General features: G+C 38.0%; 1 protein-coding gene and 1 long non-coding RNA gene across 4 annotated transcripts in view; one reads left to right on the forward strand and one right to left on the reverse strand.

Annotated features, from left to right (window-relative positions):
• The window catches only part of AFF3 (AF4/FMR2 family member 3), a 694821-nt gene that overhangs the window by 220666 nt on the left and 451074 nt on the right, over positions 1-23081 (reverse strand). For all 3 annotated transcript variants that reach the window (XM_043992437.1, XM_043992436.1, XM_043992435.1), the window contains one exon: positions 18724-18775. In XM_043992437.1, coding sequence (XP_043848372.1) covers positions 18724-18775 — 52 coding nt within the window. The remainder of the gene's footprint in view (positions 1-18723; positions 18776-23081) is intronic.
• Positions 1-23081, forward strand: part of LOC122746643 — a 224585-nt gene that overhangs the window by 133270 nt on the left and 68234 nt on the right. The gene's annotated exons all lie outside the window — the stretch shown is intronic.

A 23081-nucleotide genomic window follows, 5' to 3' on the forward strand; every position in this document is an offset into this window, starting at 1 on the left:
AAAGCAAAGCAAACAAACAAAAAAGTTATCCATGAAGCTTTAAGAGATTCGTGGTAGTCAAAGATGAAATTCTTCAGCTTTCTTTGATGTGAAAAGAGACCAAGGATCCCACCGAAAAAGTACTTCCTTGCAATTAAAAACAATCAGTATTCCAACAAAGCTGAAAACTAAGGGTTCTTCAGTTCCCGAAATCTTTCCATTCCTGGATGAGCTTTAGTGTTCAGATGTTAATAGGATGCCTGGATTTTTAAAAAACCTGGCTAACATTCAGGCTAAAGAGTCTGTGAAACAGACTTTTTCCATCCTATGACCTCAGTCAGGATTTCTTCCTTACAAAATGTTAGTTATTTTACTTGGCGTTTTGCCAAAATTCTGTGTATCTCTCTCTCTCTCTCTCTCTCTCTCTCTCTCTCTCTCTCTCTCTCTCTCTCTCTCTCTCTCTCTCTCTCTCTCTCCTTTCTCCTTCTTTCTCTCTCTCCCCTTTACTGTTTTCTAAACCATTGTTTCTGCACTGAACCAAATTCAAGTCTAGCTTGACCTACAGTATGCTTAGGGTTTGGAGGGTGGGCAGTGGAGAGGAAAGGGGACAGCAAAGGAATCAGTTTACAATCATCATTCAGAGTCAAAAAGCCAGAGCTCATTCTGGATTCCTGTCATTTTTTATGTAGTAGTAGTTGTTGTTGTTTTTTAAAAACATAATTTGTCCATTCAATTTGACCACAGTTTTTGTCTTTGCTGAAAACTCATGGGACAAAACAAGTTGTATTAAATGCCTATTTTTTACACAGCATGTCATAGCTTGGTAGTGTATATCCACCAAAACTCTTCTGGGCAGCCCAGGGTTTCAGATTTCACCCAGCATTCACCCAGAATATAGACTTTAGAAAACTGGTCACCCAGGCAACAAGGAATCTTAACCGAGTAACAAATCACTTAAGAATCTTATTTTCAATTAATCATTTTTCTTTAAAAATTCAACATGGAACACAGTATTTAAAGGCATTTAAATAATTCTCCTTCACCCTTGAATTCTCCACTCCCAGACAATTTTGAAGTTAAACTGCACTAATTCAATTTAACTCAACATTTTAAAAGTACCAACCATGTGCAAGAATATGGAGTTAAAAATAGAAAACAGTTCTTGTCCTCAAGGAGCTTACATTCTACTGGAGAAATTCACTATTTAAATAAATAAATACAATATAATTTTCAGGGGAAGGAAGGAGAGGGGAGAATACACTAAAAACTAGGAGCAGTAGGAAAAGGCTCTCTGTAGGAGGTAGCAGACAATAAGGATTCTAAAAGGCAGGAGGGGCCAGGATTTTCCCCACTACACCAGTAATTTGGTTTCTTTTGTTCCTTGAACCCTTTTCAAGGAGGACAATAACAAAAGGTGTTGTGATCTCCCAGGGTAACTTGCTATGCATAATGATTTGCGATTATTTATTGCTTGGGTGCAATTAAATTAAAGAATTTTTCCTGCTAACCCCTTTACTCCACCATCCTGAGTCCTTTCCCACTAAATGGGAACCATTGTGGGACACAACAGCTGCTTCCCGGGTAATCTGATCCATTCATTTTAGAGGTGAGTAAACTGAAGCTTAGTCAGGTTAAGTGAATTGTTCAATTTTACAGAAGTGTGAGGACCAGGATTGGAACTCATGTTTTCTAACTCCTGTATCTGTGTCATATTACTGATTCAGATCGAACTTTCAATGAACTAAAACCTCTAATCCTGTTTTTCACAAATGAACTAAGCCAGTTTTCTCCTACCCTCTACTTGTGCAGCTGAATTTTTTAATTTAATTGAAGGATTTTTCTTTTTATTCTTTGTCAGTTTCACGGTTTTTGTCCATAGCTCTGGAATGTCAGGCTTTGGAGTGATAGGATCCAGGTATGAATCCTGCCTTTCATAATTAATACTTGGAGGACATTGGACCTTGTACAAGTTTCTTTCTTTCTTTCTGTGGGGCAAAGAGGGTTAAGTGACTTGCCCAGGGTCATACAGCTAGTAAGTGTCAAGTGTCTGAGGCCGGATTTGAACTCAGGTCCTTCTGAATCCAGGGCCAGTGCTTTATCCACTGCACCACCTAGGTGCCCCCCCCCCACTACAGAAGTTCTTAATATGGAGCCTGTGAACTTATTTTAAAAATATTTCAATAACTGTATTTCCATATTATTGCTTTCTTTTCTAATCCTATGTATTGTTTTTATGCATTTATGCTCCCTTGTACAAGTTTCTTAACCTCCATAGGGTCTCAGTCTCCTCACCTATAAAATGAAGTGGGGGCAGCTAGGTGACACAGCGGATAGAGTACCTGACCTGGAGTCAGGAAGACTCATTTTCCTGAGTTCAAATCTGACTCCAGACACTAACTGGATGACCCTGGGCAAATTACTTCACCCTGTTTGCCTCAGTCTCTTCATCTGTCAAATGAGCCAGAGGAGGAAAAGGCAAACCACTCTGGTATCTCTGCCAAGAAAACCCCAAATAGGGTCATGAAGAGTCAGACGCAACTGAAAAATGACAACACAAAAAGAAGGGTAAAGGACAGACTAGATGGCCTCTGACATACCTTTCAGCACATCTTCTATGACTCCATCCAAGTCAGTCATTAAAGGGCTGAATAGATCAAAGTTGAGGAGAAAACCTTGTCACATGCCACAAAATATCTCCCCACCCTCCAGTTTCCCATTGGTTCATGATAGCAGAGGTATCAAACTTGCTGCAAAACTCCATAGTGCAAACCAGATTAAAATGTAATTGGGAAATGATTAAAAAGATAATAAGAATACAGTACAACATAGATAATGTTAATTTGTTGTTTTCTAAGTCAATACACAGCAGCAGGGATAAATTGCTACTTGAGTTTGACACTGCTGCATTATGGGATAATAAGGTCATGGGTTCAGAGCCAAAAAAGCCCTTAGAGTCCAACTAATCCAACTTTACAAAAAGAAGAAACTGAGGCCCTGAGAAGGTAAGAGATACCTCCAAGATCATATAGGAAGTAAATGACAAATTCAGGATTTGAATTCAGATCTTTTGACTTCATGACCGAAGCTTCTCCCATTATGCTATGTTCAAATCAGAGCTCTTTGAGTACAGTTGCTGAACCTGTGATAAATTCAACTAACTGAACTGTTAACCAGACCATATTCTTGAACCCTGAGGAAGCTGTGAGACAAGAAATTGCATTATTGAAATCCAGCTGAACTATGGTGCAGCTAGATGGCGCCATAGTTCATAGAGTGCCTGACTGGAGTCAGAAAGACAAATTTTTGTGAATCCAAATCTGGCCTCAGACACATAGTAACTGTGTGACCCTGGTCAAGTCACTTCACCCTGTTTGCCTCCATTTCCTCTTCTGTAAAATTATCCGGAGAGGGAAATGGCAAGCCACTCCAGTATCTTTGCCAAGAAAAGCCTAAAATGGGGACACAAAGAGTTGGAAATGACTGAGCAACAATGTCTGCAACATTTCCCCGATGTATCAGTCTAATATCCCTATCAAAAATACCCTTAAATAAAATGAGTTCAATTTGACATGACTTATTGTCATGCTGGCTCCTAATGCTCACCCTTTCTAACCAATTCCGATCCATCTGTTTAATCATACATGTAAAAATATTTCAAGGCCAGATTATGGTGCATTGGAAAGAGCCCTAGATTTCCAGTCAGATGACCTAGGTTCAAATCCTGGTTCTGCCTTTTACCATATGTTTTTCCTTAGACAATTCATCTCTCCAAGTCTCAGGCTCTTTATTTGTAAAAGGAAGGGGTTGGATTAGCTGATCTCTAAGATCCTTTTCAAGTCCAAATTTATGACCATATGACATAGCTCCTGTTCTGAGGGAACTCAGAGTGAGAAATAGTATGTACCAAATAACTAGTGTATAAGGAAGAAAGAGAGGTATGCGAAAAGTTTCAAGCAAAGCATTTATGACAAATATAGGAAGGAAGAGATTATTTTCACATGGAGGGTAGAAAATGATGTCAGTATAGGGTCCATGGAAGAGGTTGGAGCTGGACTTTGAAGAAAGGAAAGGACTTCAACAGAAAGAAGTATTTGTGTTTGTTTGGGTTGGGTTGGGTTGGAGTAAGTAAGGTTATTTAATGATTTATTTAATGAAAATTATTTTAGGTATTCTCTGGAGGATAGTATGAGTAAAGGCAAAGTAATAGGAGAGTAAAGGAGAAAAATAGAAGATAAAGAATAACTAACTTGGCTAGAACATTGAGAACATGAAGGAGTATAGTACGAAAGGTAGTTTGGAATGAAATTATGCAAGGCCTTGAATGACAAGATCAATAGTTTATACATGAATATCTATGCAAAAGGAAGCTACTGAGAGTTTCTGAGTAAAAAATGATGATCATAGTAGGCTATTAGGAAAATTCTTTAGGTAGTAGTGTAAAGGAATGACTGGAGAAGGGAGAGACTAGAGGCAGTAATTTTAATTAGGAGGTTATTACAAAAATCCAGGGGAGAGGTAATGAGGACCTGAATTAGGCTATTTACAATGGAAGTAGAAAGGTGAAAGATATATATTGCCAGACTAGAATTGGCAAGACTTGCAGCTAATTGGATGTGAGGGGGTAAAGAAGATAGAAGGGTCAAAGATGCCTTTGAGGTAATAAGCCTGGGTGGCTAGAAGGATAGTAATGTCATCCACGGGAATACAGAAGACTGGAGAAGGAAGGACTTGTGGAGGAAGATAAATAGTTCTCTTTTGGACATTTTGTGTTTGGCACATCTAGGTGTAAATATATGGCAGGCAATCAGAAATATGTAACTGGTGCTCTGGGGAGAAGTTAGGGGTGAGTTTTGGGAATCATCTGCACAGAGATGATAATTGAAGTTATAAAAGTGGATGAGATTACCACGGGAGAAAGTATAGGTAGAGCAGAGAAAATGGGCAAAATGAAAATCTTTGAGGACATCCATATTGCAAGGTGATAAAGAGGATAAGGAGCCAGTAAAGGAAATAAGAAGATTGGTTAGAAACGTAGGTGAACCTTGAGATTAGTTGGGAGCCGAGGGAAGAGAGAATATCAAGAAGTTGGAAAATATTCAGTACTACAGAGAGGTCAACAATACTGAAAACAAGAATAAAAATGCCACTAGGTTTATTGATAAGGAAGTTATTAATGACTTTGGGAAGACATCTTCCAGTAGAATGATAAGGACTGAAGCCATATTGTAAGAAGTTGAGGAAAAAAGTGGATGAGGAAGAAAGTTAGCATAAATTAGCCAATAATACCCAATAGTAAGAGTTAATTATTAGCATGTGAACAAAAATAGTAGAATTCAAATGCCCTTAAAGAAATATAAGATCATCATATCTTGTGAACTAAGATTCAATATATTGATTTGCTACTAAAATTTTGAAAGGTAAAATAAAAGATAGTTTCATGTGAAATTCATTGTGTTTTGTTTGGTGAGGCAGAATAATATGACACAAAGTGCATTAGATTGGGGATCAAATGCACCCCTCTTCCTGGCTGTGTGCCATTGGACAAACCATTCATCTTCTCTGGGGACTCAGTTTCCTTGCTTTATAAAATGAAAGAATTGGATAGGTCAATTCATGTCCTAAATCCATGCTCTTATGATCTTACATTGGCTAACATGAATTTAAGTTGATTTTTGGATACTTAAGTGAACTGAGATACTATTTAAAATTCATGAAGCATTTTGTGAATTAAAAAAAAACTGGATAGAAAGTTTCTATCTGGCGTTCGTTCAGCAGCAAAAGTTGAAAACAGATCCACTAATACTGGCCAAAAAGGGAGAGAAAAAAGAGAAATAACCTTGAAGAACTCCAGAAAAGACACCTCAGCTCTCAGTTTACACTTGAAATGAGCGTGTTGGGTTTTTTAAGCTCTTAAATGCTTAGTTTTTTTTAATATTGAAAATAAAAATGTTCTTTTTATTTTAAAAGATTTTTCATGAATATATTAATTCTGATGGTAGTAATCTCAAGGTTTGATTAGGGCTGTGTGAAGATATTGATATTTCTTTCCATCAAACAGGAACCCAGTTTTCTATTCTATTGGTTCTATATAGGAACTAGTTTCCTTTTATGAGAGTACCCAGAGCATTTGTGATTACATAAGCATTGGGCTTGATGATGATGAGGGAACTCCCTATACTGATACAGACCCACTGATTATAACCCATCTATGACTTAGTAGACAAGCCCCAAAGAGCTGCCTTGGACATAAAAAAGGTGAAGTAATTTGCCCTAGTGTTAGTGGTAGGATTTGAATCCAGGTTTTTCTGATCCCAAACCCAGCACTATGCTTCACGTTTCTACAACTGTCTTCTACAGTATAATAAATGCTTTCTTATTAGTCATTTAATTTTTCTAACCTTGATCTGAGGAAATAAAGTATAATAGAAGGAACACTAGCCCTGGAGTTAGGAGACCTGTGAATCCCATCCCTGGGACTAATTTTTTTTTGGGGGGGGGCAATGAGGGTTAAGTGACTTGCCCAGGGTCACACAGCTAGTAAGTGTCAAGTGTCTGAGGGCAAATTTGAACTCAGGGCCTCCTGAATCCAGGGTCAGTGCTTTATCTACTGTGCCACCTAGCTGCCCCTCTGGGACTTATTAACTATGTGACCAAGACAATTTATTTAACCTCTTTCATTTCCTCATTAGTAAAAAGAGGATGATAATTATATCACCTGTCTCATAAGGTTATGAAAAAAGTGTTTTATACATGAAAAAAGTGATACACAAATGTGATATTATTGTTCATTCTGTTTATTACATGATCAGACTTAAATGAACAACTGTTTGTATTTCCTATCACATTGCTAACATCTGGGACCTGTGCTCCATTCACATAGCATCTAGCCTTGAATTGCCTAAGCCTTCCTCATCTCTCAATTGGACTATTGCAAGAAAACTTGAATTAGGCTCCTTGCTTCCATTATCTCCTGTTTTCAGTCAATTTTTCACACAGTTGAAAAAAATAAATATTCCTTTTTAAAAACATCAGTATTCTTAAAACTTTGATCTAACCATCTCACTCCCCTACTCAAGTCAGAACTCTTTTAATGCAGTTGTTGAACCTGTTACAACTACTTCTCAAAAATCCTTAATTCCCTATATTCTCTAGGATAAAATACAGATTCTTCAGCAGGTCTCCACATTCTGGCTCCCATTTACCTATCTAGTCTAATTTCATATTACTATCCTTCATGCAAAGTATGTTCTAATCAAGCTGTCCCACTAGGATCCATGGTACTCATGCATGATATTTCATATCCTGCCTACATGTCTTTGCATAAGTTATCTCCTCTGTCTAGAATGTCCTCTTTTTTATCTCTTTCTCAAATAATTCTTAGCTTTCTTTAAATCTCAGATCAAGTGACACCTTCTACCTTGGATTTTTCCAGATTCCTCATCTCCCAGTTTTGAGCACAGTAAATATCAAGATAAACAAAAGCTAAATGTTTCTAGATAATTTAATATTTTGCTACTGCCTAATTATGTATGATTGATCCATAGGTATGCATATACATATTATATATACACACATATATGAATATATGTATATTTAGGTGTATGTGCACACACACATATGTTCTAAAGAGACCAGCAATGCTAAGTGTGAGTTATGATATAGCTCTGGTTTTATAATACCAGGATAAACTTGGACATTTTTAAGTCAGCCTCAAGATAACCCATTTTTTTTTTTGCAGGCAATGGGGGTTAAGTGACTTGCCCAGGGTCACACAGCTACTAAGTATCAAGTGTCTGAGGCCGAATTTGAACTCAGGTACTCCTGAATCCAGGGTCAGTGCTTTAACCACTGAGCCATCTAGCTGCCCCACCCCCCATAACCCAATTTTTAAAACACTTGAATTAAAGCACTTCTGAGTTACAAGTGATGAGTGTGTGTGCATATGTACATATTATGTTTATCCATCAATTACTCTTCCTTCTCCTACAGTATATATCTGTTTAGAGATTATTTAGGAGGCAAAGACTGGGATGGAATTCTCTGTTAGCTGAACTTTGGAAATAGTGGTTAAAATATTCTACATGCTTTTGTGGGGACTGCATGAGCTGATTTACTGAAATAAACTCTGACACCATCAGAAGGTTCACTTTCCAAGTCAGAGTTGAGGTAAACAGGTGGAACAGGGCAGTAAAGCCAACATTTCACTTTTGCCAGCTCCTTGGTTTGTGGATAAATACCAGACTTCAGTCTCTGCTATTTTCAAGACCTCCATCATTCTACAGAAACACTAACCTCATTCATTATCTGAAATCATGCTTTTCTTTTGCTTTCTTTTTCTTTTTTTTCCCTTACAGGCTCTCTGAGACACATTTCTTTTGAAAACATCATGGGGATATATCAAAAGCAGTTAAAGAGAAGTTAGGCAGGCATATATTTGGATAGAGGAAGAATTCTTCCTTAATTGTCTCTTCTATCCCATTCTGTATCTGTAGATTGCAGTACAAGCAATTTTGAGAGACACCTTGTTCCCCAACTATGGTAAGCATCAGCTGTGTAAAGTGGGAGAGGAAAGGGAGTCAGTGACTCAGAGGAAAGAATTTGGCTGACAAACACCCACCATCCATCCTCTGAGGGCTTGAAACCCAACTATATTTAGTAGAACAGAAAGCCTAAGTCCAGCTGATGCCAAGGTTTAGTATTTGTGAATGAAAATGTGAAAAATGTGCGCTTAACATATTCCATCCTGCTGTGGTCTTTATATAGTTCCATCACAACAGTTGGAAAAGAATGTTAAAAAAGATATATGGAGAAAGTGCGGCAGGCCCTTTAGTCAAAAACCTATTGCACTCTCTGGCAAAGAATGATCAGAACAACAAAAATTCGGGTTGGTTTTTTTTTTTTTTTTGTTGCTATGTTGGAGGATCAAGGAAGGAATGAAGCCACTGCTTGGGGTGAATGAGATGATAAAAATGGATGTCAGTGAGGACACCAAACTACTTAAATCTTATTTTTCTTCTTTTTTCTTTTCAAAGAGAAATGATCTTTGGATTGGGAAGGAGAGAACAAAATTGTAGCAAGATAGGGGAGAAGATGGTCAGGCAACATCTGGCCACCATCAATGAATTCAAGTCACCAGGCTCACATTAACTGTATCCAAGAATATGGAAAGAGCTGGTGGATATGATGGCTGAACTGCTGTCAGTGATCTTGTTAGTCAGTCAATCAGTTAGTTAACGGCATTTGTTAAAAGTGCCTACCACATGCCAGGAACTGTGCTAAGTGCTGGGGAGACAAAGAAAGACAAAAACCTGCTTCTGTTCTCAAGGAGCCCAGTATAATAGGCAAGATGACTTGCAAACAATGGTGTGAAACAAGATAGAGGAGAAATTATATTTAATCAACAGAGGAAGGCAGCATAAGGAAAGGGGGCAGCTAGGTGGCACAGTGGATAGAGCACTGGCCTTGGATTCAGGAGGACCTGAGTTCAAATCTGGCCTCAGACACTTGACACTTACTAGCTGTGTGACCCTGGTCAAGTCACTTAACCTTCATTGCCCCACCAAAAAAAAGAAGAAGACTGCAATGGGAGGAAGGAACCAGGTTATAAAGGGCTTTGAATATCAAATAGGATTTCATATTTGATCCTGGAGGTGATATGGAGTCACTGGAGTTTACTAAATGGAAATTTTGGGAGGGGGTAATATAGTCAGGTTGGTTCTTTAGAAAGATCATAGAAAATGGAAGAGGTACTAAAAGACTGGAGAGTAAAACACCTTTCCAGTTTAAAAAAAAGGGAAGAGGGTAGAACCTGCAAATTACAGACCAGCAAACTTGAGTTCTATTCCCAGAAAATTCTAGAACACATTATTAAGGAGATAATTTGCGTGGACATTTAGAAAGGGAAGCAGAAATCACTAAATGCCAACAGTGATATCATTATGCAAGATAAAACTTTAAAAAATATATTATAAACATAGTATCCTTATACTTCATCAAAGCATTGACAAAGTATCTCCTGCTACATTAGTAAAAAAAAAAAGTAGAACAAGAAGCAAATGATAGTATTTAGATGAATGTGGAATTAGTTGAATGATCATAACAAAATGTAGACATTGATGAGGCAATGTCTACTTGGAGAAGAATGCCTCTATAATCCTAACTTTGGTATTATGCTTTTGGACATCTTTATCAATTATTTGGATGAAGCTGTAGATGACATGAAGCTTGGAGGGCTAGATAACATACTGGATGACAGGATCTATAAAGATATTGAAAAGCTGGAACAATGAGCTGAAACAAATGGAGTAAGATTTAATAAGTAGAAATGTTAAGTTCAACACTTGGGTTCAAAGAATCAATTTCACAGTTATAATATGGCTTAAGTGTGACTAGATAATAGTTCCTGTGAAAAATATCTGGGAGTTTTAGTGGACTGAATGCTGAAAATTAGATAGCAGCTTGACACAGCAATTTAAAAAGCTAACAATTTCCTGGGTTGTATTAAAAGAGACATAGATTCTAGAAATAAGAGAGGTAATAGTTATATGTTACACTTAGCTATGGTTAGGCTACATCTAAAGAACAGTGTTTGGTTCTGGGCACCACATTCTAGCTAATAGCTACTATTTAAATAGCCCTTTAAGGCTTGCAAAGAATTTTACAAATATTATCTCATGTTATCTACCATACTACTTAGCAACCCAAATTTTAGGGAAAACATAGGTTTCGTGTAAGGATCAGTTGAAATAACTGAGGATGTATAATCTGGAGAAAAGAAGGGTTAGGTGGTACATGATATCTGCCCAATCATTTGTAGGATTGTCATATGGAAGAAGAATCAGACTTGTTTTTTCCAAAGGACAGAACTAAGAGTAATTGGTAGAATTGAGGAACAGATTTAATGTAAGAGTAAATGCTTCATGTAAAAAAAGTCATAATTTGAGCCATCCAAAAGTCGAACAGGTTGCTTCAGGATGTAGTGAGTTCCCCTCACTGGAGGTCTTCAAATAAAGACTTATTGTTGGGGCTACAGTAGAAGATACTTGGGTCAGATATGGTCTGGACCAAATGGCCTCTGGGATTCCATGTTTCTGTCAACTTTTATTGGGTACTTACCATATGCAAAACACATGCAAAGCAATATGTAACTAAAAGGAAGTCTGTATAAGTAACAATTGTTCTCAATAGAAGGAAAGTGTCTAGAAATGGAACTGGTTTCCTCATGCAGTTGTAAGTTTTTCTCTTCAATGGATGTATTCAAGCAAATCCTATCAGGAATGTTATAGAAAAGATTCCTGCTCTTGTGGGTATTAGATTAGAAGATCAGATTTAGTTAGATTCAGAAAGGGAAGATTAGAAGATTCCTTAGCAAGTAACTTCCAAAGTAGACTTAATTTTTTTAAATGGAAGATTCAGTTGGAGCAGGTGCTTCTACTGCCCACCCTTAGCCTCCCTACCACCAGGCTCTGTAGGGACTCCTTCCTCCCTAACCATTCCATCAGTGCCCTCTTTATTTGTTCCCTTTTCATCTGGATACTAATCTCTGCACCCCTCCTTCTTACCTGAAGGAAGGAACTCAGAACCTTCATTTCACTGTAACTCTTGGGACCATTCTCTACTTCCCAAAGATATTAGGCTGGGCTCCTTAAGTTCCCTTCCCTCTTCCCCAAAATCTCTGAGGGGTGAACATAGCCACTCATATCACTTGGACACATGGAATCACCAATTACAGTTTTTCTGGTAAGATGTCCACTGGAAGTCCACACTATACTATCCACCTTGCCACTCTGCCTTAAAGACCACTAGGCCTTAACAACTTCCTTGCAACTACATTGTCAAGGCCTCAGGAATTGCCATCTGACTTGCCAATGCACCCTAAGAATCCTTGAACCTTGCCATCCACCCTAATGTGGAACCCCAAGGAACAGCAGGCCTTTCTCTTCACTGTCAGGCTGAACCTTTGTATAGAAATTGTCTACCCCAGTCCAAATGTGAACTCCTTAAGAGCAGGGACTGTCTTGACATTATTCATATTCCTAGGGCTCAGCATAGTGCCAGGCACACTGTAAGAACAAATGCTTTTCCACTCATTCATTCATTCATTCAAGAATATGTATTAGCACATGGTCACAGCACCAGCCTATGTCTGTCTTTTTTGAGAGCTAGCCTAATTCGGTAAGGAGGGGATTGTCACTAGTAGTCTGGCTACTCAGTGATGAATTCTTTGGCTATGGCAATGCATGAAACAAAGAAACATACAAAATTATATCAGTTCTGTATGACCCCATTTAATTTCTGTAGTGACAGTGACACAGAGTGGTAGAAAAAGAGTTGAGAGGGTAGTAGGAGTCACACAATTTGAAAACCATCTTTAATGCGAACAAAAACATAGTTGCTCTACGTGTGAGATATTTATTCAATGACCAACAAGTTGACATATGACTAGAGGGATTCAACCATAGTATAAATGAAATCAATTGAATGAGCATCTGAAATGAATTGTTGAACTGAAACCAAAAGATAAAGGTAGTTGTAACTAAAAATCAAAGTTGTCTTAGAGTTTCTCCCTGGAGAACCAAATAAAGGAGTTGACAGCATTGGTTTTATTGTGAATTCAAAGGCTTTAGGAAATAACACTTGGTCATCTCATTTTGCAATGCTCATGTTAAGTATTTGCTAAAAGACTTCTATGAAGCATCCTATGGGACAACATCTGTTGCAGAGAATGAGAAGGTAAATACAAAGAACTACAATATGATCCTCTAAATTAAATCAATACATCCTTTAATACTCAGGGGCCTCTACATGAAAGATGGCAAAGAGTACATTGGAAACATGTCTCTGGAATAAAAAATGAGAAGTTCCAAAAGCTGATAGACTATACAGAAGCCCCGCACCTGCTCATTATGTAAACTTTCTTCAGAAGGAGAGTCAAGGAGCATTGGACATGGAAAGCATCACATCATCTCATAAAAATAAAATCAATCATTTTCTGACAGTCACTGAACAAATATTTATTAAGTGTTATATGCTTAGCATTGAGGATATTAAGAAAAAGCAAAACCAGTTCCTGCCATTAAGGAGTTTTCATTCTAATGGGGGAGACATCATGTACATAAGTTGGTATATACTATACACACACACAGTAGATGGAAGGTTAGTCTTACAGGGGAAAGCACTAGCAGCTGGCATTAACAGAAGTGTTTTGTGTGAAAACCAGCAAGAGAGACAGTTTTGCTGAATCAATGAGTGTGCAATGAGAAGGCTAGTCTGTTACAAGACTAGAAAGATGGGTTGTTAGGAACTTCAAGTGCCAAACAGAAGAATTTATATTTGATCCTAGAAATAACAGGGAGCCATATGAGTTATTAAGCAAAGGGATGATATGGTCAGACCTACAATTTAAGAAAATTTTGGCAGGTAGTGGGAGGATGGATTGGAGTAGGAAGAAATCTGATGCAGGAAGTTCAATGAGAAGGCTCTAGTAAACATACAGGCAATCAGTGATAAAGGCCCAAAGTAGGGTGATGACTTTGTTATTGAAGAAGAGGGAACATATGCAAGAGATATTACAGAGAAAGAAATGACATAATTAGGTAACTGTCTGAATGTGTGGCCTGAGTTAGAATTAGGAGTCAAGGATAACACTTAGGTCATAAACCTGGGCAACTAGTGGCCACAATAGTAATAACAGTTTCAAAGAGTGGTGAGTTTTGACATAAAGATAATGAGTTCTATTTTTTTTATTTAAAATTATTTTATTTTTTAATGAGTTCTATTTTGGACATGTTAAGTTTGAGATGCCAGTGGTAATGTGGGAATACACTAGGATTTGGGAGAGAAACTAGAACCATAATTAGATAGATAGATAGATGAGAGATAGGGAGATAGAGGCAGAGACAGAGAGAACTGGGAATGATCAGCATAGAGATGATAAAGGAATCTATGTGGCTTGAGTGCTGAAGATGGTGTCAGGAAAACCTGAAATCAAATCCCATCTTAGACACTCAATAGTTTTGTGACCTTAGGCAAGTCACTCAACCTCTCTGTACCTCAGTTTCCTTATCCATGAAATGAAGAAATTGGACCTGATGGCCCCTAAGATCATTTTCAGTTCTAAAGCTATGATCCAGTGATCCATGGGAGGTAATGAAACCACAGAGTGAGAGTACAGAGAGAAAAGAAAATAATGCCTAGAATGGAGTCTTAGGGATAACCTGTAGGCAATGGGCAAGATATTGATGAGGATCTAGAAGAAATGGTCAGAAAGAGAGGAAGAGAAGCAAGAGAGAGCAAAGTCATGAAAATCCTGAAAGGAGAGAGTTATCTAGGAGAAAAAGGAGGTCAACAGTGTTAATTGCTACAGGGAGGTCAGTAAGAATGACCTATTCGATCTGGCAATTAAACGAAAGTGGAAACTTTGGAAAGAACAATTTTACTTCAATAAGGAGGCTGGAAGGCAGGTTACAAAGGATTTAAAAGAGAATGAGAGACTAATGCAGAAATATGTTTAATGTTATTATGTATATATATATATATTTATATATATAGAAAACCTATATATATATTTATATATATAGAAAACCTATATCAGATTACCTGCTGCCTAGGGGAGGGGGAAGGGAGGGGAGGGAGGGAGAAAAATCTGAAATTGGAAAGCTTGTATAAACAAAAGTTGAGAACTACCTTTACATGTAATGGGAAAAAAATAAAATAGCTTATTAATTAATAAAAAAAGAAATAATTATATATTTTGTTGTTTAAAAAAAGAGAATGAGAGACAGAAAGTGAGCATAGATGAATTTTTCTTAATAATTTTGCTAAGAAGGGGAGGAAAAATATAAGGTGCTATTTAGCTGTCATAGTAGGACCTAGATTTTTTTTTAAAGATGAAGGTGCTTTGGGGCAACTAGGTGGCATAGTGGATAGAGCACCAGCCCTAGATTTAGGATGACCTGAGTTCAAATCTGGTCTCAGACACTTAAACACTTACTAGCTGTGTGACCCTGGGCAAATCACTTAACCCCAATTGCCCTGCCCCCCCCCCCAAAAAAAAAGATGAAGGTGCTGGGGCAGCTAGGTGGTGCAGTGGATAGAGCACCAGCCCTGGATTCAGGAGGACCTGAGTTCAAATGTGACCTTGGACACTTAACAATTACTAGCTGTGTGACCCTGGGCAAGTCACTTAACCCCAATTGCCTCACCAAACCAAACCAAACCAAACAAAAACAAAAACAAAAGATGAAGGTGCTTTTGGGGTCATCTAGGTGCTGAAGGGGATAAAAGCACTGGCCCTGGATTTAGGAGGACCTGAGTTCAAATTTGACCTCAAACACTTGACACTGTGTGACCCTGGGCAAATCACTTAACCCTCATTGCCCCACAAAAAAAGAAGGTGTTTTGGATAGGTTCATAGACAGTAGAGAAGGAACCAGTAGATGAAGAGAAAATGAAGATTAACTACTGAGTGAGCATTATAGAGGGGATAATCTCATGGAGCAGATGGGAGTGGATAGAATCAAGGGACCATGTAAAAGAGCATGGCCTTGGCAAGCAAAAGGGTCACCCGTTCATGGAAGACTAGAGTGATGTCAGATGAAGAAGAGGGGAGAAGCCAGAAGCCTAGGTGAATTTTTAGCAAAGTATGAGGTACTAAGCTGAGAAGGTGGGGGGATCTAGGCATGGAAGGCTCAAGGACAGAAAACAAACCATGCTTAAAAAGAAGCCTTAATTTGTACTTTGAGTCTATCTCCCCTCTGTTAGGTAGCATGTTTCATCACAAGTCCTCTGAAATCATGGCTGGTCATTGTGATGATCAGAGTTAATTGTTTGTCTTTATGGTTCTTCTACATATTTTAAAAGATTTTAAATGTACTACTCTAATTTAGTATTATCTGTAAACTTAATATAGTAGTCATTTGGAAGTCCTATGAAATGTCGCAGTTAGACTGCATAATACTTATGGGAAGTGGAGTGAGAGGCGATGGGTAGATTAGCATCACAATAGACAATCACCCTGCCAAATCCTGCTCTTCATAAAATAATGGAAATCTTCCAAATGCCAAGGAAGGCCTGTTTTCCTAGAATTCTGCTGGTAGGATGACAATCAATTAGACTCTGTCTGCCAGAAACTGATGCTTTCCTCTGTCTGCATCTCTTCTGCCTCAATCAGGTAGTCCCAATTCCTTGGTTATCATACTTAGGCCATATAGCGCCTGGCTCCAGAGGAACCATTTTAGAAAAATTTGAAGCCTGAGGCAGAAAAGCCACCTTATTAGTGATCAAGGTCTGTCCCTGGTGACTTGAATTCGTTTTCTTGTGCGCTGCTTTGATTCCCCTGCCTGGCCACTTCAACTTCTGTACATTTCCTGGTTTGTGACCATATACCTGGACTTTGGACCTCCCACTTTACCTTGCCCTTAGACACACATACCATATTGGTTCCAGTCTGTCTCCTAAGGTTCTATCCTGCTGCTTACCCTCTTCTGCACTGATTTACTTGGTTCTGTCTCCTGAGAGTCACCAGATTCCTTAAGCCTAGCATTTGCTTTCATGGCCTCCAGTCATTGCTCAGTGTTCAGAATTTGTTGCTGCGCTCCCACCAGTGTGACATCATCACTAAAGGGGTTTAAAGAAGTCTCAGTTTACAATTCCTCTAGCTATCTTTCAGTATCTTGGCAAAAAGTGGGATAAAGCAACTGACTGAGGGGTGGCTTTGCTCAAATAAGGGAGAGAGTGGAGCCAAGCTTCAAGTTAATCTCCACAACATTCTTAAACTCCTCCCCAGGGCTTAAAAGTAATTCCTCTGACAATTTTTTCTTTTTACATAAATTGTGGGAGGTAAGGATATTGGGTTATGGAAACCAATTTTTTAGGGAATGGACTTTTTAGAAATTCATAAGGAAGTATTCCTTTAGTTGTTCCCAAACCACTATTATTAGCAAAATCCATCCTTTTCTGAATGTGGTTTTCAAAATGGTTTTAAAATGTAAAATCTTTGGGTTTTCCCCAATCTCTTTCATAAAGGCCAGGGCTGCTGTTCTTTTTTCTTGTCCCCAAAGTTATCGACTTGCAATTTGCAAAGATGCATATTTTATAAATTATTGTTTTTCATAATTGACATGGGCTAGAAACTGAATTCCAAATAGTTTACACTGTATCATAAATGTTTATTTAAAGCTCACATATTACTGAGCATTAGCTGACTTTTAAAAAAAGTTCCATCTTTTTCAATTCTCTAAAATCCCTCCAGATGGCATTAAAAGGCTTCTCCTTTTAGCTTTGTTGCAATGCCATTTTAAAAAGATGGTCATTATTTGAACCATGTTAGACCAAAGTACACTATTAACCACTCACAGACATCATAGGATCAGAAACCAGGACAACCTTATTATTTAGGTTTAAAATACACACATGTATGTTTATACATGTAAATGATGAGATATATGAATATGTATACTATACATCTGCAAACCAATCTAATAAATTAAACTCTATCTTTCATGAAATCTATACAAATCTAGAAAAGCCACTTCTTAGTTTTATGCTTAGTTTCCAGAAAAATATCCTTATTTTTCTGGAATTTCAGAAATAGATATTTTCCACAAAGAAAAACTCTCAGTAATGCTTCATCTTGATTGGACTTCTTCTTCTTCTTTTTTTTTTTTTTTGATTGGACTTCTTTTTACATGTGATGACTTGTGGACATGAAACAAACTGATTTTTTGTCATGCTCACATAAAACAGCTCTTTAAATTTAGAACAATAGGAGGCATGGGTCATATATTATGGGCATTACATGCTCAAACCCACAAATCTTCCCTATCAGGAGGAAACATTCTTCATTCCTCCAGTGGGATTAAAAAAAATAATGACTTTTCTGGGACAGCTCTGTTACTGATTCATGCAAGCCTAAGGTGAGTTCATTTCTTAACTCTGAGATTATTTTTTTAAACTCCAAGTCCATCAGCTTATTGTAAAAACCACCAGCAAAAGAGATATCTTTGTAGGATGAGAGAAAAAAATGGTAAAAGATGGAGTGTGAAACAACAAGTCTTTTACAAGGGGCCTTTCCCTAGTCTATTTCATGATGGCTTTTATTAACTCAAAAACACCAACAAAATCTTGAGAGATCAGACATAACTATAATTGGATTTCAAGCAATTCAGAGGTAGGTGAAATTACACACTGCAGTCTTCTACAATTACATCACAGACATGTATAACAGGGTAGCTTTTAGTGAATGTGACAAACTTGCACAATTATGAGGACAGTCTTTATGTTAGGATAGGCTAATTCTAAAGAGTTAACCTTTCATATGCCTTGTCCAGCCCCCAAAACACACACACATACACAAACACACATTCTTTCTCTCTCCCCCTCCTCTCTCCCTCCCCCCCCTCACACACACACACACACACACACACACACACACACACACACACACACGAATGCAGGCACACACTCACTCATTCACTCACATCCACTTTCCCCTGCCCCTCCAAAATCCCATTATATTTGCATGGTTCAGTAGAGGACCATTCCTCCATCTCAAGATCACTCATGCTAATGATACTAATGAACTGAATATGCATCTGCACTTAAAAAACGTTTTAAAGAAGGATATTATCACAAGAGAGAATCACAAGCTTCCTTCTATTTAAAAAAAAGAGTAGTCCAACTATTCTGTATCACAAAGCAGATTAAAGAACAGTTATCGTGGATTAAAACATGAAATCGACTTACGAAGTATTTGATGTACCATTGTCCGGACTCTTTGGCTCAGCATCACCTTTCTCTTAAGAAAAGAAGCAGGGGAAAGAAAAATATAAAGAATACATGAATATAACAGTCTTCAAGATTTGAGAGAGACAAAATACATTCTCATGCTCATATTAACAATATTGCAAAATGTGCAGCAGGAGGCTTTTTAAACATCCTTTACAGTCTGAGAGCCGGATTTGCAAAATAATTTCTTCTATGCTATCCAATTGCCCAAGCAGTGATTTATAAGTAGGCACTAAAGTGCTATTTACAAACAACTAGGGGGCTCAATGCAGGAGACAGTGCTAAAGTATCTTATATAGAGAGAATCTTCCACTTCATTTTATTGTGAATCTAAATAACTAAATTCTATTAGTATTCAACCACCAAGGCACCTTTTGCTTTGATCCCATTTGTAAGCACAAGCTAAAATGGGTCAGGCTGGATCAATACCTACCCCGGAGAAATGAAGGGAACATTGAGGTCTTGCCCCATGTTATACCTCCCCCATGTAGCAATTTCCTATCCAGAGCCCTGTCAAAATGTTTTTGGGAGTCCTATGTAAATGGAGAATGAGATGGAAACCAGAAATCCTTCCTGACCATCTAAGAGGCTCATTAAAGAAATGTTTCTGTGGTCTGTAGTCATTAAAGATTTGGCTTGGTTTGGTTTATAGAAGTAGAGGGTTTTAACCATGGGGCCTATATCCATTTCACTTTGGATAGTTTAAAGGCAAATTCCTCTTGTGATAGGCATAATATAATTTTTAGCTACTTTACACCAAATGCTTGCCGTATGCTCCTGAAAACTGTTACAGTTTCTCTCTAAGAGATAAGATCATTTGAGAGGTAGGTATTGTGATCATGTGCCTCCTTGGGCACATTTGTTTAAGGTTGCCAATTGCTCTGAGATATTAGATGAAAATATATATATATATATATTTACCCCTTTGTCATAAATGAATAATTGGATGGGCTTTTGGTTTACCTGTTTCTATACATTTAAGGTAAAATAAAGATGCCTAGTGCTACAGTTTGAGAAAATTTGTTGTATAAAAAAACCTTAATTCCAGGGAACTAAAAGAATATTTCTCAAGTTCTACCATAATTTGCACCAAATACGTAATGAAGGTTACAAATATGTCAAAACCATTATTAAAAGGATACCAAACCAAGAAGAACTATCCATTAAATGGAGATTTTTTTTTTGCAGTACTCAACTTTTATAAGAAAAAGGCAAATTAAACAAACTACTATCAGAATTTAGTAAAACCAAACCAAATCAAGATATTCAACCCAAATTTCAGGGTATGTGCTGAGCTCAGCACATATTCGGCTTGATCTCCGTCACCTTCTATGGTTGCATCTACAGAAATGTACAGTGAAAATTGATCTTTATAGTGATGAACAAGAGGCAATAAAATGAACTAATATAACTAATTAGAAAGGGCTGAAGCAAAAAAGGGTTTCTGATTAATTGCAGATAAATCAGAGTTCTCAATTAAATAGAATGCCTTATACTCCATGACTATTTTGGTCAGCTTAAATTTTTTCTATTTGCATTATTAACCTCATTTTATGGATGGGAAAACTATGGAACACCGAAAAGTGGTTATTTTTTGCTTAAAGCTTTATAATGAACTAGCAGAGAAGCTGACTCTGGACCTTCATTCTTCTGATACCAAGTACTTTGTTATATTCTGTGTGTGTGTGTGTGTGTGTGTGTGTGTGTGTGTGTGTAGTGTGTGCATGTAGAGAAGCTACTTATTTTCTGAAAGAAGTCTACACTCAAGAGGAGGTAGGGTGTATTGGTCAATGGAGCCCATTCTTCTAAATGTGTTCCACTTCTCACTGGCAATGAAAATCATAGGAAAAAACGTGGCAGAGAGGGAGTGTAATGGTGGCAAATGTCTTGAAAATCTATCCCTTAAGGTTTAAGATTTACTGGTAGGTCTTAATCTATTGTTTGGGGGGAGGGGGAAGGGGAAGAAGTCCCATTTTGTACCATTCCAAATATATTGTCATTTACTATATACTTTATCAGCTCTCTTCCAAGAAAGGAAGCACCCTCAGGAGGGACTGATTAGGTAAGCAGTTTCCACTGAATGTGTGTGGTGCAGGCAGGGCCTAATGTAGTGATAGAAGTATATCTATACAAAGGGATTGGAGCAGGACACATATAGCTGGTTTTCCTTCCCAGGAGAAAGGCAAAGCAAAAGAAGATTTCCCTCTCCCTGACTGCTGCAGCCATATTGTTTCCTGGCTACAGTAATCCCTCGTTTTTTCTCACTTTGTCACTCTTCATCCATAGTATAATAAAGGCCAATTTAAAGATCCACGGTAGGGATATTCATTGTTCCCCATCACTGAAACAGGCTGGTTGTCTACATCCTTGGGACTGCTGTAAATTCAATGAATACACATCCTTCCTTTCTGGGTCTTGATTTAGGTCTGTCGGTTTCTTCACTGGCTAACCCGCTTTAACACTATGTAAACGCTGATAGTCAATGGCCTAAATTCTAAAACTTTATTGTGATTATAGGATTCAACAGCTAAATTATGGCATAAAATATTCTAAGACATTTTCCATACTACTCCAAGCTGTTATGAAGTTAAAATTCAGTGATGGAGGGGCTGATCTATGGAACTACATGGTTAGTTTAGAACTTGGTACCACAAAACTTTGCTCTTCCCTTTCTCTGGTAGCAAAAAAAAAAATACTGTTACGACAAGCATAATTTCTCAATCTATCTCAGAAACCAGCTTCCTGTACTTGATCTGTGACTACAAAATGCCCCTTCATCTCCTAATTCTCTACACCCCTCCCCACTCCCTCAAAAAACCACCAGGAAATTCCATCATAGGATTGTAGATTGCTGGATCATAGATTTAGGGTTGGCAATTTCCTTGGAGGTCACTGAATCCAACCTTCTCATTTTATAGATAGAGTCGGCTGAGGTGCAGAAGGGTTAGCTGACTTGTTAAAAGTCACAAAATTAGTAAAAGTAGCGAACCCAGACTTCAAATCCAGGGTTTTCTAAAAAAAACTATATAAGTCTGGTCATGGGAGAAAAAAAATCAAGCCAAGCCAGTCTGAATTTCCCTGGTGACCACATGTGAATAGTCTTAGAATCCTTACCCAGGCAGAAGCAGTAACAGCAGCAACAAATTAGTAAATTTGTTTTTGAGCTCACACTTTGATTGGAAGTTTTGTTCCCTGGGTTAGGTTTGTGATGTAACTATTTAGTTTAGGGAGGATTTGCAGAGGTCCAGTTAATTAACTCCAGGACAGGAAAAACAAACCAATCCCAGGCATACTAGTACTGTTGTCACCACCAGCAACCACAACTCCTGCACATGCTCCTTGTACAGGTAGCTATAATTGCTTTAAGTAAAGCATAACTGATCTGAAGTATAATTTTCTCTCAAAGCAGAATCTCCACCCCCCCACTCCCCCTTCAATTTCTGGAAACTGGTTAATTTCTCCCTCGCTTTATGGCTTGTCACTAAGCACACCTCACAGAGGCAATTAAATACAACCTACAACAAACAGGCCTGGGAATATAAGGCAGTATCATACATTTCAAAACACCTTGTGTCAGAAAAAAAACCTCAATAACAAAAGCTAATACAATGTTTTTGTTGCTCTAATAAATATATTTTACCTCGAGCAATAATGCTGCCAAGGAACCCACAGGTGGAGGGATCCCTAATCTGATTACATGTGGAATCTGGGGTCTGAGTGGCTGGTTGGCTTCAGTCAAATCAGGGACAAGCTGCAACTGATTATCAATTCTCTTAGCAGCGCTCACTGTTGTGGCAACAGAGACAACAGAAAAGGCTTTGGCTAAGGGGAGGGATTCAACCAAGCCAGACAAGACATTTATGAAAAACTCAAGAGAAGAGTGAGGGCCTTCAGCAGCTTAAATATCAGTAATGAAAGAACCTTTCTAGAGAAATGGTGCAGAATGGTGGACAGAGAAGATGGCTGTTCATGTCCTTTAAGAAAGCATAAAAAAAAAAAAAGAAAGCATAGAATGCAAAAACCTCCCCATGTCTTAAAGCTATAAATGATGCAACTTGGGGAATTTATTTCACGCTTTAAAAAACACTCGAGCTTTTAAGGATCAAGTCTCCTCTATCAATCTTCAAATTGGTGGGGTTGGGGATGAGTGGGATGGAGTGGAGTGGTGGAAAGTAATAGGCACTAGAGTTTTCTGAATTGGAAATTTTCAGTCTAGTGAATGGGCTCTCTCCATCCAAAGCCACCCAACTGGACTGTTTCACAACAGACCTGGCCATGTGACTGGACACAATAAGGTTGTAGGGTTGATACCAAAC

This window comes from Dromiciops gliroides, chromosome 3 (assembly GCF_019393635.1).
Source record: "Dromiciops gliroides isolate mDroGli1 chromosome 3, mDroGli1.pri, whole genome shotgun sequence".
Taxonomy (NCBI): domain Eukaryota; kingdom Metazoa; phylum Chordata; class Mammalia; order Microbiotheria; family Microbiotheriidae; genus Dromiciops; species Dromiciops gliroides.